The following is a 20,558-nucleotide window of genomic DNA, read 5'->3' on the forward strand; positions in this document are numbered from 1 at the left end:
AGATATTAAATAAGAAGTAAAATAAAATAGAGAATAGCAATCACTAAGTGAATGTAACATTACCTGAACCTACAACACATAAAATCAATAGTTCTTTGGGCCGTGGAGCGAGAGGACAGGGGGTAGGGGTGTGTGAAAACAAGTACTAATGTAAAGACGTTGAAGGCCCATGGGAATAGGTCATATAAAACTAGATGATCCGCTGCTGCACTGTCAGCTACAGAACAGTTCAGAAACAGCCTGCTTACGTTTCCTATAGGCAAGTTTTTCTTTAATAAAAATTACAATCATCAGATCTGTACCTCTGAAACAAATAATGAAATATGTTAAGAAAAAAAAAGAAGCAGAAGATAGCAGGAGGGGAAGAATGAAGGGGAGTAAGTCGGAGGGGGAGATGAACCAGGAGAGACGATGGACTCTGAGAAACAAACTGAGGGTTCTAGAGGGGAGGGAGGTAGGGGGATGGGTTAGCCTGGTGATGGGTATTTAAGAGGGCACGTTCTGCCTGGAGCACTGGGTGTTATATGCAAACAATGAATCATGGAACACTACATCAAAAACTAATGTTGTAATGTATGGTGATTCACATAACAATAAAAAATTTAAAAAAAAATTACAATCATTATCTGTTTCACAATGCCTCATAACCAGCTGTGCAAAACATTAACCCACCACACTAAAATTTTCAGAACAAATATCAAAAGCCAGGAACAACCTCTTAAATAATTGGTATTTGTGTATTTGTGACTTATTTAGGTTATCTTTTTATTTGTCACATAGATGTTTGATTTCTGAAAACCTTCACAGGAAAAAATAAATAAATAAATAACTGCTGAGAAAATTAAGACCTTATAGAAAAATAGTGAAAGCCACTGAAAATATGTTTACATTCATAAAATAAACAACCAAAACAGCACGTTAAATTAGGCAAATCAATAACATTTTCCACTTCCAGTGAGGACTGTATTATGAATTTCCATTTTCCATCACCCGCACTGTAGAAACCTTTCAAGAATCTCTTCCTCAAACACCGTTCCCTACTACCAGCAGTTTCAGCAATATGGATGATGATTAAAATGTATTTTGTTTGCAGATAATACACTATGATGGCTCTCTGTGTCGAGCTGGCTAGGCTATAGTAACCAGGTATTTATCAAATATTATCCTAAGTGTAGCTGTGAAGGTATTCTGCAGATATGGTTAACACCTACAGTCAGTTGACTGTAAGTAAAGGAGATTAAGGCCAATACAGCATGTGGCCGGCTCTCATCCTCAGTCAAAGGCCTTAACTGCCAACTGAGGACTGCCAGAGGTGTTCTGCCTCAAGACTGCAATGTCAACTCCTCTCTGAGTTTCCAGCCTGTAAGCCTGCCCTACAGATTCCGACTTGCCACCCCAAAAATCACGTGAGCCAATTCTTTGGAAAAAATATATATATCTCATCCTATTGGTTCTGTTGCTCTGCAGACTCGAACTGATAAATACACATTCAGAGGCTTTTTATGTGTAACTCTCTACCCCTTTATTCTACCGCTTCCTGATTTACTGGTCCTACCTCTCTCAGCCCTACCTACACAGAACTCAGCTCCCACCCTAATCATGGAACCCACCAAATACAATTCTTGGAACTGAATTTTTTCCAAGTTTTTGCTGCAACAATCTCTATGCCTTTACTTCTCTACTTCTATCCCTCAGCAACAAATATACTTGGCATAAACTAGGATGAAAATTCTCATACAGATGTACATTTGCATATACAGATCCCTGCATTAGGGAAATTTCAGATTGCAAAAGACTGTCTACAAAGTCACAGTTCTTGAAATATAGGTAAGGTACATTTTAAAGTGGTATTTTTCATTCCAACAAAGAGCTCAGAACTGTTTCTAAGAAATCAGAACTACAACTGGGAAATAAAAGTTAAAGGAAAAGTATAATTTCATTTACAGAAATTGAATTCTTAATCCAGTATAAGAACACGCTTATTTTAAAATCCAAACATCCTTATGCATGGAAAACTCCTTTTTCAACGATGAACTATAAACTTCTGAGTTCTAGAAGAATTGTCTCGTAAGATATTTCAACAGTATATTTTTTAATGCTAAACTTTCAAGCTACTCAGGTCCCTTAAAACTGAAACATTCCAGTGTTTAAATAGTCGACTGGAATCAATATGTACTAACTTAGCCTTGTAAACGCATGAAATAGTATAAAGAAAAACATTAAATATTTAAAATAACAATGACATCCTCACCTCCCACATCAACCTGTAATCCATATTTTCATCCAAGTCTTCAGGCATTCTCTTCTCTCCAGCGAAGGGTCCAAACTTTTCACCCTGAGTAGTGATGATTACATTGAAAAGGGGTTAGTGCAATAATCAAGTTACTAAAATAAACTTATCTCTTTCCTGGAAATTTTTTTTCTCTAAACCTTCATGCCCTATGAGTGAGACACATTTAAAGTATTAACTAATTTACACAACACAAAATATTTACATATTTAAAATCCAACTTAATCTGTTTTTAGCTTAAGAGACTGAATCCACAAGACAGGAGCCAACATAAAAGGGTTAAATTGCATAACATTCAAATCTGACAAGGCCTCTGGCAAGTGGTCTTAAAATGACAAGCACTGAGTTTTGCCTGACTTGAGAGACAAGCCCACCAGGCAGAAAATCACGTGGTTTCCATAAAAATCATAAAGTCATCCCAATTATAAACAAGAAAGAAGTAGGCTTGTCATTCTCAGAGGAAGACTGTTCATAAATAAATTAAATTCCCCTGCCCATCTTTCCAACAGCCGAGGCAGCATACTATAAACCAGAGGTTCTCAAAGTGCAGGCTTCAGAGCCTACCTGGCATGAGAATCAACAAGGACACTTGTTTCAAATTCAGAATCCTGGGCTTATTAAAATCAGAATTGCTGGGAGTGGGGAGTTGCATTTTGACAAGTTCCCAGGTGAGAGGCATCTGTGGCTGGCCCCTGCAAGTTACTTGTGAGGAGGGTTCCAGGGTAAGAGACATTGTTTTCTCAACAAAGGCAACCAAAGCAGAGACTGGACAGCCAGGGAGCCAGGCTGGGTTTGTCCAGCCAGAGCATCTGTAAAAAGTATGCGGAGAGGACACAGAGCCATGCGTGCCTTTGTGAGAGTCCTCCGAACCCGCCTGTGCCTAGTCTTCAGCGGAACCCTTCCCTTCCTAAAAGGAAGAAAATTCCAACAAAACCTCCAGGGGAACTTTGATAAACACTGTTGGAGGGAAAAACAGCCAGCAACAAAAGCAATGTTTTGAGGGATATAAATTACTTAATGAACAACAGAAAACCCAACTCCTGGAAATAGTAACATGTTAAAGCTTAAAGGAACTGAAGCTAACTAGCCCAGCCCCTCATTTTACAAATAAAGAGAAGAGGTCCTGAAAAGCTGCAAAAAATGGCAGCGCCCAGAAGACCTATTCTTTAAAGATAATTTAGGGACAAAAAAAATACGTACAGAGGTTCCTCAAATCAAGATTATAATCCTAAATAACTCAGGCACGAGCACACGAAAGAACCAGGAAGACTGCTATTTATAGTAACATAGAGTTACTGATTCAAAGTTTAGCAAGCAAATTTCAGAGGCTAGAAGCCAGCTCTGCTTCTTCCATCCTTCCCTGCCTCACTAGCCGCTTCATGCCAAAACTAGGCACTGGGCATCACTTCTCAGGCAGCTACAACAGCCCCTAAAATGCTCTCCTTTAAAAAGTAATCATTTTTCACCTCAACATGGGACCCTACCAGTATCTAATGGCAGTTAAGAAAAGCTGTATAAGAAATTCAAGAAGTGGGGGGCCCGGGTGGCTCAGTCGGTTAAGCATCCGACTCTCCATGTAGGCTCACGTCATGATCTCAGGGTCCTGAGACAGAGCCCTGTGTCAGGCTCTGCACTCAGAGTGGAGTCAGCTTGAGATTCTTTCCCCCTCCCTCTGCCCCACTCCCTCTCCCTCCCCTCTCTGCTCCTCCCCCCACCCCTCCTCCATCACCCCCCCATGCACACACACCTGCTAGTGCAGGCACGCACACACGCGTGCACACGCTCTCTCTCTCTCTCAAAACAAATAAACAAATAAATCTAAAAAAAAAAAAGAAATGAAAGAAGAGGGGAGAATTAATATGTGTCATACTCCAAATAACCCTATGTGAGGATTTCCCCATTTAACACTGAAGGACATGGAGAATCAAACAGTTAAATAACTTGCTTGATTAAGGTCAACCACCTAGCAAAGATCCGAGAAGAGCTTAGGAACCAGTGGTTTATTCTGCTCAGGCACTGTCTGCTTCACTATGCCACCACTCAAAACCCTCACAACAACTGTATGACCCAGTGCCCAGGCAGCTCACCCCTCTCTTCTCACTTTCCATTGACTATAACCTTTAGCAACTATGTGGGCCATGCCTTGCTCACAGTAGTCACTCAACACATGGACTGTTGAACTGAATGACAAAACTGACGAACGGTTGCTAAAGCCCAATCTGGAAGACAGACCAACAAATAAGGTGTGTTTTTGGTAATAAATCTGAGGATTTGGTATTAATGCATGTAGTTCACCTTTTCACTCTACTTAGCCACATATTTAGTGTTTCTCAATCATTGCAGAAGGTAATAATCTAAGTACACACTTTCCAAGGCTACTGATCTACCCATGCCAGGCAGTTTCTCTCTGCAGTACAAATCGGGAGGGCGGAAAAAATGAATCAGTCAATTCGGCAGTGTTCAAAGGACTGAAGAAGAGGGATGGAAACCTAAATAAATACACTGGAATCAGTTAAAGGACTGTTTGGTTGCATGTCTAGCAAGATTATTAAAGAATTACAGATTTGAAAATTCAAAATAAGAATCAGACTCTGATTTTAAAGCCTCACTATTAATAGTGAACAAGCACTCTACCATAAACTCAAAATACCAAACTAGAATAATATGGCTTTCAACTTTTTTCTTCAACCCACAGTAAGAAATACATGGTGCATCTCAACTTGGCATATTCACATGTACACATAGAAACACACATTTAAAACTAAAATATAAATTTCTTGAAACAATACCATCGTTACTCTGTACAACACACTCATATACTTTATACATTTTCACTTCACTTTTTTAAAAATACTAGCTCTGACCCGGTAAGTCGATTTCACAACTCATTAATGGCTTGCCATCCAGTTTGAAAAACATTGCCATGAAAACATACAAAGAGAAGGCAAATTTATAAGTATGCCAGTGAGCATATTAGCATGATATGATCAACTAAACTTGAGTTTCTGTAGCTGCAAGGTTATAAAAATGTAAATAGCCAACTCTTAATTATCCTTAGTGCTTATGGTATGAAACAGTGCAATAATTAAAACAATTTATATTTGACTTGAGATGAAGATTTTGTACTCACTGGACCCACTCTCACTCTGAAGCTTTCCCCTAAGGATCCTACCACCCGCTATACACCCTTTCTCTAATTCCTTGTTCGTCCTTGTTTCTACTACACAAACAGCACTTTCTTCTAATTGTAATTTTATTGCAAATTCTGCTTTATTCACTAACCATTTCCCATGGGAATTCTAACTTAAAGAGTAAGCCTCTTCTACCTCAGTGAGCTTCAAACCTGCTTGGGTACCATACCTGTGAAAGGAAGATTTGGGGGACACAACCCAGATATATGTAATTACTTTTTTTTAGTTGAACCATATGAAATTACCAATATTTGACCATTTTCAACCTACAAAATGAAAATTTTTCATATGATTCATTATAATAAAAATTATATATACATATGCATTAGCATAATTAACACTAAGGTGAAGTTTACAACTAATGACAGGAAGAAAACTGCTATTTCAAACAATCTTGAAAATTTCAAAATTTTTTGGCTGACATATTGGTTTTACTCTCTGTGATTAAGCTGCTGAAGATCTCCTATTAGCAGCAGGAAAACTGTCAGTTGTACTATTTTCTTGCAGTTCGTGTGTGCCTACATTATTGATGTTACCTTCATTTAAAGAATTTTCCTAGAATTCTTCACATCAAGGGGTCACCCTCCAAGGGGTCACTATCTCAAATGCTTACAAGGTCAGGCAGGAAAGCAGCACAACATTTGTCATCCAACAATGAACATGTAAAGGACACATTAGGAAGGGACTGGGAGGCAAGCTGGAAGGGCAGGCCCACTTAAGCTCTTCTACTGCAACTGAATGTTGCTATATCACAATGGGAACCTAATGTTCCTAGATATCGGCAAGTATTTTAGAGAAGCTGACAACTCAAATGGAGTCCCATGTTGGGTTCCCAGCTCAGTGGGGAGCCTGCTTCTCCCTCTCCCTCAGCCCCTTCACACTCCCATGTTCTCTCTCTCAAGTAAATAAATAAAATCTTTTAAAAAAAATTAGTAGAGGGAAGGAACTAACATTTTACCCTACCTTTTCAATAATACCCTAGTTCACGAGAGCCAGATAACAGCAAATAGAGGAAAGGCTCTTTTTTACAGAGGAATGCTAATTTATAAATAAAGAAGCACTATTTATTTGAATAAAATCACCATTTTGAAATCCCTAAAAATGTAACTGAATCAGGCAGGGGTCATCAATGGATGCTAAGACCATTAGGTAAAATGTTGATAGTGAAATAGATATTCATACAGTATCAGCTTACAGATTACTGGTTTAAGCATAAGGTCCCCTTAAAGGGAAAAATTACGTTACCCTAGTGTTGGCATTACTAACAGTGGGAAAACCAGACAGTATACACCCCCTGCTATAACGCGGTCTGAGGTAAACCATTCTAGCCCTTCATTCCCCAGTGTCGGTCACAGGAACGTGAGACGGGTGTTTGCTGAACTCTCCAGGCACCTCCAGAGGTGAAAGGGCAAGCGAACGTGAGTGGATCTCTTCCCCCTTGTCCTGTCTCTCACCCAGCACCTGGGGAGATCCGTGCTACCTAGGAAGAGAGCACACCGATAAAACATATAGGAGAGGGAGGTGGATGCTTCCTGTGGTGCCTACTGCTAAAACTGCACTATTGATTGCAATGTAAAAAGTATCCTGAGGGTAGGGAGAAGTGTTTAATATACAGTGTCAGTGCACTAAGAAGAAGAGTAGAATAATCTATACCTAACTTCCAGATTTGAAGAAATACAGAAGAGAGAAAAACACATTAAATAAAGCCCTGGGAAAACAATCAGATAAAGCCAGATTGCGAGATACTATACAATTAGCCTGATCTCAGAAAGTCACTGTTATTAAAAAGGGGAACAGAAAAGGGGAGACAGTTAAGAGATTTGACAGACATAACCAAATGTAATAGGTGGTCCCTGATTTGATCCTGGTTCAAAAGCCAAATAGCTATAAAAACATTTTGGAGGCAATCGGGAGTAATTTGAATATGGGTTGGAATTAGAAGACGTTAGGAAATTACTGTTACTTTTGTTGGATGTGAAAATGATATTATGGCTATTTAGGAGAATGTCCTCATACAGAAATACTGAGGGAAGAAATTGTCCTAATGTCTGTAATTTACTTTGAACTAGCTGAGCAAATAATAAAATATATACATATAAATTAAATAAATTATATTAAAGTGAATCAGTCTGCAGTTGAATTATTCATATGTGAAATAATGATAATTTTTCACAAAAGGAGTCTAGGGTCCCACTTAGAACATAATTATATTTCAATGTTAAACTACTATGCATGTGTTGCTCTCACAGTACAAGTAGGCCTTCAACAAAGTGCGTTACTAAAAAGTTCAGAATGAAAAATATCCAATCTTTCTTCCCTACTATGACTGTAGGGGCAGAGACAAATCGGCTCACTATAACCATACTCCTTAGTACTAGAATGCTGAACTTGTTGAAGGCACTAATGTATGTAGGTAGAAGAACTACATTTACCAGCTTCCCACTTAAATAGGGAAGCGAGCTAACCATATGCAAGCAGAAATCATTATATGAACCTACTACAAAGTCTCTTAGCAAGAGGCCTAAGTCATCTGGCAAGTATACCCTAGGGCCTTGGTCACTACATCTTTCTTCCCACCCGGAATAAAAGCATGATAGTTGGAGCTAAAGCAGCCATATGGAGGCCAGGAGAATGCAAAGACTCCCACCCCAAAATCTTAAGCCACTGAACTGATAGCAGTAGATGCCTACATGCCAACTTCTTGTTATAGAGAACCTAATCCCCAAGGTTTAGATTACTGTAGTTGTCTCTATCACACTCAGCTGACAGAGCAAATGTCAAGGAAAAGAAATGTACTAGTGCCCAAGACATAACAGAATCATTCTTTATGAAATGAGTCCCTTATAAAATAAACCTGAAATGGGAAATGCAGGAGAATTGTGAGGAAGAAGAGATTCTGGGTATATGGTGACCTGCATAGAGCACCTTCCTGGTAACTCCAACCGTAAGCTACTTGCTTCTCTTGAGCAAAACAACTGCTACTAGCGTGTACGGCCAACCAAACATAAGTGAAGCCTTAGGTTCTGGCAAAAAACTGGCTTGAGGCATTTTCTCCAGTGGACTCAGTAATAAACTGGAAACTAGCAGAAGAGCCATCACTGAGGACTGGAAACTAGGGAATGCAGAGAAAATTTTGAAAGTCAGAGATGGGGGAGGGGGCCACAGCCCACAGTCTTTTAAGTAGAGGGGAAAAAAGATATTATGTATGGAAAGTAAGACTTATAGCAGGCTTCTTGTCAGAAACTATGTAAGCAAAAAAAATAAATAAATAAATAAGCAACATCTATAGTGTAATGCAAAAAAAAAAAAATGAACTGTCAACCTCGAGGACATAGGAAAATACTTTTTCAGACAAACAAAAGCTGAGATAATTCATTGCCAGCAACCTTTGATATTAGAAATGTTCAAAGAATATGGTTCAGGTATAAGGAATATGATGCCAGACAGAAACTTAGTTCAAAACAAAGTAGTTAAGAGCTCCAGAAATGTCAAAAATAAATAAATAAATAATGAAGACAATTCATCTTATTTTTAATTGCTCTAAAAGTCAACTGATGATCTAAAGGGAATAGAGTAAAAAGGTTTATAGCATATAGGTTTATAGGTTTATAACATAAAATAAAATAGATGCAAATAATGGCATAAAGGATGGGAAGAGGATTTGCAAGTTTAACAATTGTATCTCACCTCCTCTTTGACATCTCTCCCTGTTGTCAAACAGAACCCTCAAAATCAATTTGCCTTCATCTGATTCCTGATCCCCCCCTTCAAGCCTGCTCCACCTACAATCTAACCAATCTCAGGTGTTGATGGGCAATCCAACTCTCCAGCTTCTTCAGGCTAAAATTCTTGGACTCATCTTCGATCCCTCCCTTTCTCTCCCCCTTACTCATCAGCATATTCTGTCACTGCTATCTTCAAACTACACCCCCAGTACTGCCACCATGTTGGTCTAAGCACCATCATCTCTCAGCCTGATCACTGCAACAGAGTACTAACCAGTCTTTCAGGTTACATACTTGCCCTGTGGCTGACTATTCTCAACACAACGGTCAGAGGGACCCTTGATAAACTCAAGTCAGATCATGTCACTCCTCTGCCCGAAACCCAGCAGCAGCTCCGTTTTCACTCAAAGAAAAGTTGACATCTTTACATTGGCCTGAAAGAAAGAAATGTGGCTCTTAGTACACTTCCCTTCACTAATTCTCTGACCTCCTCCCCTCATCTCGGCCTCTGCTCACTCCCTTCCAGCCTCATTGGCCTCTTTGGCCTGGGACACAACAAGCAAACTCCCATCTTAGGGCCTTCGCTCTAGCTGCTGCCTAGAATGCTCTTTCCCTAGAAGTCTACTTTCCTCCCGTCTTGTAAGTCACTGCCCAAACCTCCCTTGCTTCATGATGCCTCACTGGACCACCTATTTATAATAACAACCCCACACCCACATCCATGCACTGTGCCGAGTCATCCATACCTGGCCCTACTTTTTCTTTTTTCTGTACCACTTACCACATTGTAACATAGTATAAAATTTATCTAATATGTTCATTGTTTAGTTTCTGTCTCTTCTCACTGGAATGCAAACTCCACAAGAGCCAAAATTTCTATTTCGTTCACTACTGTATTCATAATGCCCAGTACAGATTTTGGTCATGAAGATAAATCTTGAATAACTGTGTAAAACACAATCTGAATAAATGGAAATTGTGGCACACTGACAGCATAAAATATATTTAGTCATTAAAAATAACAAATTACAGCCAAAGTAGATGACTTGAAGCGATTCCCATAAGATACTGTTGAATGAGAAATGCTCGATGATGAAAGGAGTTTACTCTTTTCTCATTTTTGTAAAATAACTGTTTAAGTGTGTGAGTGGATGTGTGTCCATATTGTGTTATATGAGCATGGACACACTTTATAAGTATAGAGAAAAAAAATTTTTTTTCAGTGAGAAGAATATATGGAATGATCTGAGATCAAATTCTGATTAATCCACTTATTATTGATATAACCTTCCTCAAAATCAGTTCCCTCATTTATAAAACAAGGATAATAATGGCCACCTTGTAGGCTTGTTGAAGAACTTGCATATGAACTGTGGGACGCATTCAGTGACTGTGGTCTCAGTCATTCACCCTTCTGTCACTAGCAACTGGCCCAGTGCCTAACAACTTCAGATGCTCAATAAATATTTGTTGAAAAAATTAACTGTCGCTGTTACTATCACACACAACAAAACAAAATATGAAGTTTCTGAGAAAACCTGTTTAAGTGGATTAGTTATACATTTTAAAATCTGTAACACCAGGAAATACAAAGCTGCATTGAGTCACTATCCTAGAGTATAAAATGTGTAAACATAAAAAAGAGATAGCACATATGGCAGGCATCAATGGTGATGATTTTTCCTCTGATTATTTTTCCAAATTAGTTATCATCAGCCACCAGGAAATCTAAGCAAACATTCACTGGCAGAATTTTAGCCCTAGCATAAAGATCCATTGTTTCTTCACTAGATTCACCTTCCAAGCTGATCAACAAAACACTTGATTCCACAAAATTCAGTCTCCTTATATTAACATTTATGCATGGTGATTTTTCCTCTATGCTTTTACTTACTTTTCTTTTCAGGATACCTCTTTCCCATATGTTTTTCTAGCCCTATACAACTTGCTTTTTTTTTTTTCCGCTTATTTTCTTTTCATAAACTCAGATTTGAACCTTTATTTCCGGTATTCTTCACTTGGGATTTGACCACACTGTATCTTTACTCAAGTCCCTCAAAGAAAACCAAGGTGTTTGCCTTGATTTGAAAGAGAGGGAGTTGGTATTATGGAAGGCACAGTTGTTAGCTGCAAGGCTCTGTGCAAAGCTTCTCTGGGCTCCAGTGTCATTATTTGTAAAATAAGAATGGGTACATTCAATTACTTCTGAAGTTCTTTTTCTACTTCTAAGAACATACTTTTTCCTCCTCATTATAAGGGAACCACTCATCCTGGTTTTCTTGCATGAATGACAACTCTGAAGATCTTCTCCAGAATCAATACTGAAAATGAGGCAGAATATTCATCAACGTGGTAGATTTGCAATGGGTACTTTTTATCGGGACCAGTATGTGGGGAAGGACCCACCCATTAGTCACCGTACAATGTTCCACATAATCTAGGCAAGGAACAATTATACTTTGGAGGCCAGGTAGGATAATAATGGCCCACCAAAAATGTTTACATCCTCATCCCCAGAATCTGTATGTTACCTTATCTGATAAAAAGAGACTGTGCAGATGTAATTACATTAGGGATCTTGGGATGGGGAGATTACCCTGAATTACCCGGGTCGGGCCAATCTAACCACTAGGGTCCTTATAAGAGAAGCCAGAAGCGTCAGAGTCAGAGAAGGAAATGTGACCACAAAAGCAGAGGTCAGAATGATTTGGGGTAAAGGAATGAGCACAGGAATGTGGGCAGCCTCTAGAAAACTGCAAAAGACAAGGAGGTAGACTCTAGGGCCTCCAGAAGGAATCAGCTCTGCCCACTAATTTTGGATTTATATTCTCCAGAACCATAAGGTAATAAACGTGTATTGCTTTAAGCCACGAAATGTGATAATTTGTCACAGCAGTAACAGGAAACTCATACCCCAGCACTGTTAATACATTTTGCCCTGAAAAGTAGCTGTGTATAAAATCCCAGGATATCTGACACTTTGAACTAGGAACCTACGTTTGTCCATGAGAAAGGCAAAGTAGAGTGGGACACTGCCCTAGGGTTCATGGGCACAGGATGCTACTTAGGAGCCACTTGGGCAAAACAGCACAAGGTTGAGAGGGAAGGGAGCCAGGAACAGAGCTACCCCAGTGGGGTCAATTCACTGCAGGTGGTGTAAAAAGAGCGATGCTCTTTACTGCTTCTTCTGGAACTGGGGGACCAGAAATCTGGGAGAGACATAATTTTATTTCATTTATATTTAGTTATTTCCTTTTCAGCTTTTTTTCAGCTTTCCTGTTAGTCTTTGGTTCTTTTTTAAAATTACAAACCCAGCTCAGCTTATGCAAGTTAAAGGGCTTCTAGATATAAAGGAAAATAACTACATATCTGATCAGGTAAGGTCTGCTAGTGAAGAATGAACTGGAAAGGAAAAAAACTTTTAAAAGGTCAGCATAAGGACAACTGCAAAAATTTTGACAAAAAGTAATGATCCATCAAGTATGTAATCTGTAAAATGGGGATAATAATAAACCTTCAAAGACAATCGTACAGTAAAATGAGAGAAGGCACACAAGTACATAGTAAACAGAAAATCCAGACTTCAGATTGTTGTGTGACCCTTTCAGGCTGCCACAGTCTCCAAGGTGGTGCTTCAGTGGAAATGTTTAAACGACTCCCTTCGTCTGCAATATGGTATGTCACAAGGGCTACTAGCCCTTAAAGGACTGCTTCCATTTTATTCCCAACAATTCTACCTACAAACTGTTCAACTCCATGCAAATGGATTAAGAGCACAAAATCTGATCAGACTCACAGAAATTGGTATCACAGGTCCACCACTTAGTCTGTGTTACCCAGGCAATACTTGAGGTGTCACACCAACAGATGTGTGAAGTTAAAATGCTCAACAATAAAGATATTTTAACAATAATTTGACAGGACCCTCAAGAAATTCAACTCCTCCATAAAGCCCTCTTTGATTCCCCTGGAATTTCTGATCACTTACTGTAATGATGGGACAGGGGGTGTCTCTCCTTCTTCTGAAATCTTGCAGCATCTCTTACCCCATAGTTTCACCACCTCGTTTGGTTGAATATCATAGCAGCAGTCAGATCGGATGGAAACTATTTCCTTTGCTGTCTCCCTGAGCAGACTAAAAATTACTCTAATTCAGCAATTCCATCGCCTAATATAGTGCCTAGCAAAATCAATCCAGATAAAGAGGCTCAAATTATGATAATCTTCATAATTTGTACTTTTTTACTTGGTTACTGCCTATCTCCCCGCACAAGAAAACAAGCTCCTTGTGGACGAAGAACATGTCTGTCTTGCTCACCTGTGTACCCCCAGACCCTAGCATAGCGCCTGCCACATATGAATGGCTAAAGGCCTGAAAGCCAGAGGGGAAGAAAAACCAACTGCCTGCAACAGACCTAAAGGGAAGGAAGACTGGTAGTACTGTATTTCCTGCCTTAACCCTTTCCATAAAATAATAAAATCTGAAAGCTTGAAGGAACTTTGCGGTTCACCTTTCCACTTTTTGGGTTCCAAGCATAATGTCAACCACCACCATCCACTGATGAATCTCATCAGCTGTGAAGGGGAATAATGGTCACGATATAAAAAATGTAATGTAGTAAAATATTTGTTTGCTCAACTTTTTTTGTATGTATATGTAATGTATTACCTGTAATATTTTTAATCTGCATAGTACTTTATAATCTAAAATTCCACATCTTTATTGAAGAATTAAAACTGTGCTCATGAGGTAACACACAGGAGACACTTAGAACAGGGTCTGACACCTGGCAAGCAAAAGTGTCCACCTTATCCTCATCATTAGCAAATCGCAATGTGTATAACCATGAAGAAACTCAGGCGTCCTTTTTCTACTCAAGGACCTTCCAACAGTCTTAATCCATTCTTTCTCCAAGAACAATTCATAGCTTACACAGAAATAGCTACCAAAGGACTTTCTCCTCATCTAACCTCTAATTTCCATAATGGCAAGAAAAGGAAAGAAGGTCCTTTCCTTTCCTTTTCACTTTATTATCATCATGCAGACTTTCTACAAAAAAAAAAGAGAGAGAGAAAGAACGAGGCAGCAGGCCTGCAAAAAAAAAAAGATAACCGCCAAGGAAAAACCTAGTAGGGCTAAGGTGGAGCCAGGGCATTAGGTGATTCTCAAATGGACATGATCAATATAGTGGGAGTGGAGTATCTAGAAAGATCCCCCAACTTCAGTACCAGTCTGGATTAGATTCTCTGAATTTGAAATCAGTAGATGGCTTGCATTGCAATTATGTTTTTAAAAGATAAGTGTTATATGAGAATATGTGTCATAAAAGTGTGACAAAAATTTGTAACTTCCAACATATATATATATAACGTGATACAATAAAAAATTTATTTAGAATGGAGAACATGAAAGCTTTAAAATAAGGTCTTTGCTGAAATACTGTCTTCTCAGACCCCTTGATCCTTGATTTAAGGCCAGTAGGCCTATTAAAGGTAACCTGGAAAATATTTAAGAATCAAGAAACTACATGCAAACAGGTAAGGGATACATGGACATTTAGCTTCATCCTTACCACTCAGTTAAAATCTGCTATTCAGCTTCAGTGTGGTCCTTGGCCTTTGGAAGGCAAAGGAGCTGAAGCCTAACTCCGAATCATTTCTGGCATCAGTGAACCTGTCCATGATCAATGACCTTATGACTGAGTATCTTGTGATCATAACTAAATTATGTCACTAATAGTGTGTCATTTGAATTCAATGCAAACATCTGCATATTCACCTGAAATACAGATTAGCATTCTAGATGTGATCTGGATGAAAATCTCAATGTGTTTTACATGTTGAAATTACAAAAGCCAAGAAAAGATAAGTGTCTATCTAATACTGCAATAATAGAATAATTATATGGTGATTTTGGATGTAGTTCATTCTATATCCAAAAATAATAAAAAACTTCCAAATAATCAAGTACATGGAAAAATAAGTTGGAATTTATAAAAGTATCAAAAGAATGTACATTCGCCAGCTGTTTCTAAACACCTAAATAGTAATATAAGACAAAAACTAGGGATTATGAAATAATTCTAATATTTATATAACTAATATATAACTATTAATAACAATAAACAAAATAAGAACTGTATTTAATTTTTAAGTGATTACACTTAAACCTGAGACTTTCAAGAAAACCCATTTGGGAATTTTCACATCCTGTGAGAAAAGATTAAAAGCAGAATTTCAACTTCTGCTTTGAAAGAATGTTGACTTTGACATTTACCTATTTGGCAAAAACATCTATTCAGTTCATCTCGAATTCAGATAAAGGGTTTACTCCTGGTTTTCAACTTTGAGCATTCTTCCAAATTCCCATTTGAAAAAGTAAATATGGGGTTTGCTTCTTCCAGTCTTATCCTAGGAGATACTTATAGGTCATGCTGTCAAGGGAGCCCCAAAGCACCTGTCCACCGTCCTGCTCTTCGGGTGAGGGGGTGGAGATTTATACCCATACGAAAGGCATCCTAGTGTCTCTGGGTGCATTCTGTGAAACCCCTTGCTAGCATACCTTTCCGAAACAAGCCTGCCTTGCCCAAACCTCTATTTTTCAAAATCTCTGTTGAGGGGAGAGCACCGGGCGGGGGGCGGGGGGGTACCTGGCAGGGACAGATCTGAAAAGAGCATGAGCTTTGGACCCAGAAGCCATGGATTTGAAGCCTAACTTATTAACTCAGCAGGAAATTTAACCTTGCAGTACTTCTGTTTTTTCATCTCTTACATGAGGATTGCTGTTCTCAAGGGAGTTGTGCTGGTGATGTTACTAAAGTAGGTCAAGTTCCAAGTACTGGCCTTGGCCCAAAGTATCTGCTCAATAAACGGTAGCTCTCATTACCCTGAGCACTTTACCAGTGACTTCGTGGTTCCAAATTTTACATATCCTGTGACAGGGCCATAACACAGGTCTCATCAACTCCAAAGGTCTGGAATTTTCCAGTTATCTCTCCTCCTAGGCCTTTGCTTTCAACATCCAACATTTCCAAGCCGTTCCCGTATGTACACTGCAATGTGCCTGCCTTGCTCACTTGCCTCTAAATTTCTGGAAGGAGAGATCTAGTCAGAGAAAATCCTAAAGCAGCGAAAAAAGATCAGAGATTCTAAGATTATCTAGTTGGCACCTCCCAGGATCCACAAAACACATTTTGGAAGGAGGGAAAGTTCCGCTTGTCTGAATGAGATTCTAAGGCCTGTGTTGAAGTGCGCCCTGGGCACCGCCTCCCAATCCCTATAGGGAGAGTGAGGCGGTTCTGGCCACATTTCCTCATCCTAAAGGAAGAAAAGCGGCGGCGGGGCTGCGTGCGCGCCTATGAAGACACCCGCCCACGCGCGGCTCCGCCAACGCAGGGACGCAGCTCACTCCCTGAACCGAGGAAGAGGGAGGCTCCATCCGGACTCACTTCCTGCAGGGGAAAGGAAAGACATCTTTGCCGCAAGGCGGCCGGCGGCAGTTCCGCCCCGGGACCGGCCGGCAGCGGAGCGCGCCCCGCAGGCACTTACGTGGCGCAGCCGGCTCGGGAGGCGCGGGCAGGCGAAGGCCGCCCCGCCAGCCCCGGCCTGCCCGCCGGACTCCGGCCGACCCCGGCTAAGGGCGACGGCAGCGACGCCCGCGGAGCCCCCGGCCCCGGCGGAGGGGCGACCCCGGGAGGCGCACAGAGCGCGGCAGGAGCAGGGGCGCGCAGGCTGCCCTCGGGTCACCCACCTTTCTCACTCTGCGGGCCGTGTAGAGCCCCATCCCGTCCTGAACCCGGGAGGACTTCAGGGAGAACCTGTCCGGCACGTACATGCCCAGCATTTTCCCGGCCGCGGCCGCCGCCGCCTCGCTCAGCACCAGCGCTCTGCGCCCGGGCGGCGACACATCGAAATTTGGGGTGCTGGGGTGGAGGGGAGAGGCCGGCGGGGAAGGAGGAAATGGAGTTTTCCTCCCAGAATCCCCACCTCTCCGCCGATTCCAGGATCCCCCGCGGCTCAGCCCCTCCTAGTCCCGGGTCTGGCTCAGCCCGGAGCCGCCGCGGCCGCCGCTGCCATTGCTGCCGCGGGGGCGCGGGGGGCGCGGGCCGGGGCGCTGCGGTCTCAGAGACGCCGCGCGCTGATTGGCCCGAAGTTGGCGGCTCGACCCGCGCCGGGCACGGCGCCGGGAGCGGAGCTGACCTCGGGGCCTTAAGCCCAGAGACCGGCGAGAGGAGAGTACCCGTCTGCTCACCGCGCCGGGCGCTACAGCTTACGGACCCGCCCTTGTCCAGGTCTGGGTTTTGCCCCGCTGAGCTAGTAGTATTCCTAGTAGGGGAATTTTACTGTCTTTAGATGCAAAACGAAATGGGCCATGACACAGCTGGGGGTATCGTCCCAAACAATTTTATGGAATTCCAGACTCTGAAAGGATGCTTATTGCCCGGCTACTGAAAGCCAACCCTAAGGACTAGGAACTTTGGGTGCTTCTCACATCTAAGTTATGCGTCTTTTTTTTTTTTTAATACTTGTTTCAGGGATTTGAATTCATAGGGGATCAGTAAGTATGGTGATTAACGTACACGGAAAGGGGGTGTACACAGTCTGCAACTAATCGATTTCAAGTTAATTCAAAATTTGTCGCGAACAATTTAATATTTAAATCCAGCGGAAACTAGTTCTTGTATGGTGCTGTAACCCAGGGGAAGTTCTTACACTTCCCAAGATACACCATTCCTGAGTCCTCTCTTGCTTGTAAATCACGAGACCTGTCAGATCTTCAGACATAAGCAGGAGAGGTGGGGGAGATGGGAGGGAACGCCCAAACAGTAGAATCCTGTATCACAGCAATGAAACAACAGAAGCCTTGTTCTAGTGGTTTTAATAACGTTTGGTACTTCTCAGAAGAAATTTTAAAAGGCTATTTTCTCCTTTAAGACAAGTTAGGAGGTTTGTATTCATTTCTCTTGATATTCTTGATAATTTTCTATTCTGAGGTCTTTTGGAATTCATTTGGTGTTCCTAAACATATTTGATGTTGCTTATAAACCATTAAAAATAACATTAAAGAGCACACTGTTAAAAAATAAAATTCAACTAAATAAATTTTAAAGATTTTATTGGCTGCATTCAACAATCCATGAATGGGGCAGCCTGCAGTCTGGCAAACAAAAGAGCTTTGAGGAGCTGTACTAAATGAAAGACTTTTACAGGCAGAAGAAAGCAGGAACAAGGAAACTATACTAAACAAAAAAGCAGATTGGCTGTTGCAAGGTTACTTTCTTTTAGGTGATGGCAGGTACCAATCTGGCAGATTACCTATCTAGTATTCATCAGGCAACTCCCCACTGACTGGTTGAAAATTACATTTCCACAAAAACCAGAAGTAATTAGTTTGAATCTCAGTTTGATAACATGGAGCTTAGCATAAGTGACTCCATTTTGAGCCTGTTGTCTTGTTTTTAGCAACACACATCATGGAAATGATTTCTATTTCTTGATTAAGAAAAGCCTTGGAATGAAAATAGTTCCTCATTTCTTAAGTGGAAGCATTTTATTAAAATCATATAATAATATTTGCAGATTTTAAAGAACAGAATAAATGATCCTCTTTTTTGGAAAAATGTAAGAGTAGCTTTGTCAGGGGTGAGAAGAAGGATGTCTTAATTATTCTCTGAGTTTCCATCCCTTTGACCCACCATTGAAGATACTATCTAATCTTTAGAGGGGAAATGAATCAATAAATAAATACAGTTTGGGGCACCTGGGTGGCTCAATCAGTTAAGTTTCGGACTCTTGGTTTCAGCTCAGGTCATGATCTCAGGCTCTTGAGATCAAGCCTGGCGTTAGGCTCCTCACTTAGCACACTCAGCGTGGAGTCTGCTTGTCTCTCTCTTCCTCCCCTGCATTCGTGCATGTACACAGGCTTTCTGTCTCCGTTCTAAAATAAATAAATACAATCATTTAAATAAATCAATCAATAGTTTATTTGAATGGAATTTGAAATTAAATGGCCTTGAAACACATAACAGGTGTTCAGTAAATATTTCTTGTTTAAAAGTCAATTCTGGGAGCGCCTGGGTGGCTCAGATGGTTAGGCGTCTGCCTTCGGCTCAGGTCATGATTCCACGGTCCTCGGATGGAGCCCCGCATCAGGCTCCCTGCTCAGGGGGGAGCCTGCTTCTCCCTTTCCTTCTCCTGCTCCCCCTGCTTGTGCTCTCTCACTGTCTCTGTCAAATAAGTAAATAAAATCTTTAAAAGTCAATTCTGAGGCTAATCAGGTTTTCAAACTAGTGAATGAATGATATGCCTAGATTTCACTTGTGCCCCAAAGAATCTGGACTAAATCAGTTTTCCTGGGGTCCTTTAAACCAGTGCTACACCCAGGCGACACCAGGTCCCCTGAGCCCAGCTGGAACCAGATCACAATGCAGAGGGTGGCCATGGCATTTTCCCCAGAGCACTCAGTCCTTTTTCAGACACAAGCCTTTCAGTTCTGGCCCCTCAGCCATACTGGCTTTTCAGTCAAATGCTCTGCCATATCTCTGGGCACAGAAGTTTCCACAGCTTTTGGTCATTAGAAAAAGAAATGTTTTCTGGTCTTGGTCTGACACAACCCTCATTCACTGATGACCCTTGTTTGGCATATCTCCCTTTTTGTTGTGTGTTATGTTTCGGGGAGCAAAGTTGTCAGCTTGAGAATGCTCATTTTTCTGAATGTATGTATCTTTATTAATCAATAAATAGTAAAAAATAAATGTGTGTAAAGATAAGTCTGGAAGTAATAAAATGAGAAACTTTCCAGATCTTTTATGAATCTCTGTCAGAGATTTTGTTATAACTGGCACAAACAGTAGATTTCATCAAAGACTACAGTGTTCTTTTTACCTATATGATGGAGTGTTCAGAAGATCTGCCTAAAAGATGGAAATCAGTAATAAAAAGCTCTTAATAATAATCTCTATTACAACACATAAAAAAGGATACATGTTTGCCAAATCAAAATGCATAATACTGACCGGAAATTTGATTTTGAAGCCTGTAAAGACAGTAGTTGTACCATGAGTCACTTCTTAGAACTTTAAAAGCTAGAAAGTGACCTTTCAATATTATCTTTAGAAAAACGGGAAATTAAATGTCTGCTTTATATCATGAGTTTAAATCCAGTCTTTAAAAAATAAGTAAGAAAACCAAAATATTGACGTCTAAGTACTACCATGCACCTGATTTACTTATTCTAGAAAATTCTGATGCAAGATAAATGACTCTAAAAACATGTCTCCTTATTTTCAAATTTGCTTCTGGAGGAAATTTTTTTCATTGATATGCCTAAAGCAAACTCTACTTATTGAATTC

At 40.5% G+C, this 20,558-nt stretch overlaps 1 protein-coding gene across 7 annotated transcripts in view; it reads right to left on the bottom strand.

The window, feature by feature from the left end:
• The window catches only part of PRDM5 (PR/SET domain 5), a 187,029-nt gene extending 169,686 nt beyond the window's left edge, over positions 1–17,343 (bottom strand). For 2 of the 7 annotated variants that reach the window (XM_027598804.1, XM_027598802.1), the window contains exons 1-2: positions 16,957–17,343; positions 2,252–2,335 (exon numbers count right to left, since the gene is read on the bottom strand). In XM_027598804.1, coding sequence (XP_027454605.1) covers positions 2,252–2,335; positions 16,957–17,049 — 177 coding nt within the window. In that variant the 5' untranslated portion in view covers positions 17,050–17,343. The remainder of the gene's footprint in view (positions 1–2,251; positions 2,336–16,956) is intronic. The other 5 variants (XM_027598799.2, XM_027598801.2, XM_027598800.2 and 2 more) reach the window with 5 other exon arrangements.
• Positions 17,344–20,558: the final 3,215 nt, after the last annotated feature.

The sequence above is a fragment of the Zalophus californianus genome, chromosome 2 (assembly GCF_009762305.2).
Source record: "Zalophus californianus isolate mZalCal1 chromosome 2, mZalCal1.pri.v2, whole genome shotgun sequence".
NCBI classification, from domain to species: Eukaryota; Metazoa; Chordata; class Mammalia; order Carnivora; family Otariidae; genus Zalophus; species Zalophus californianus.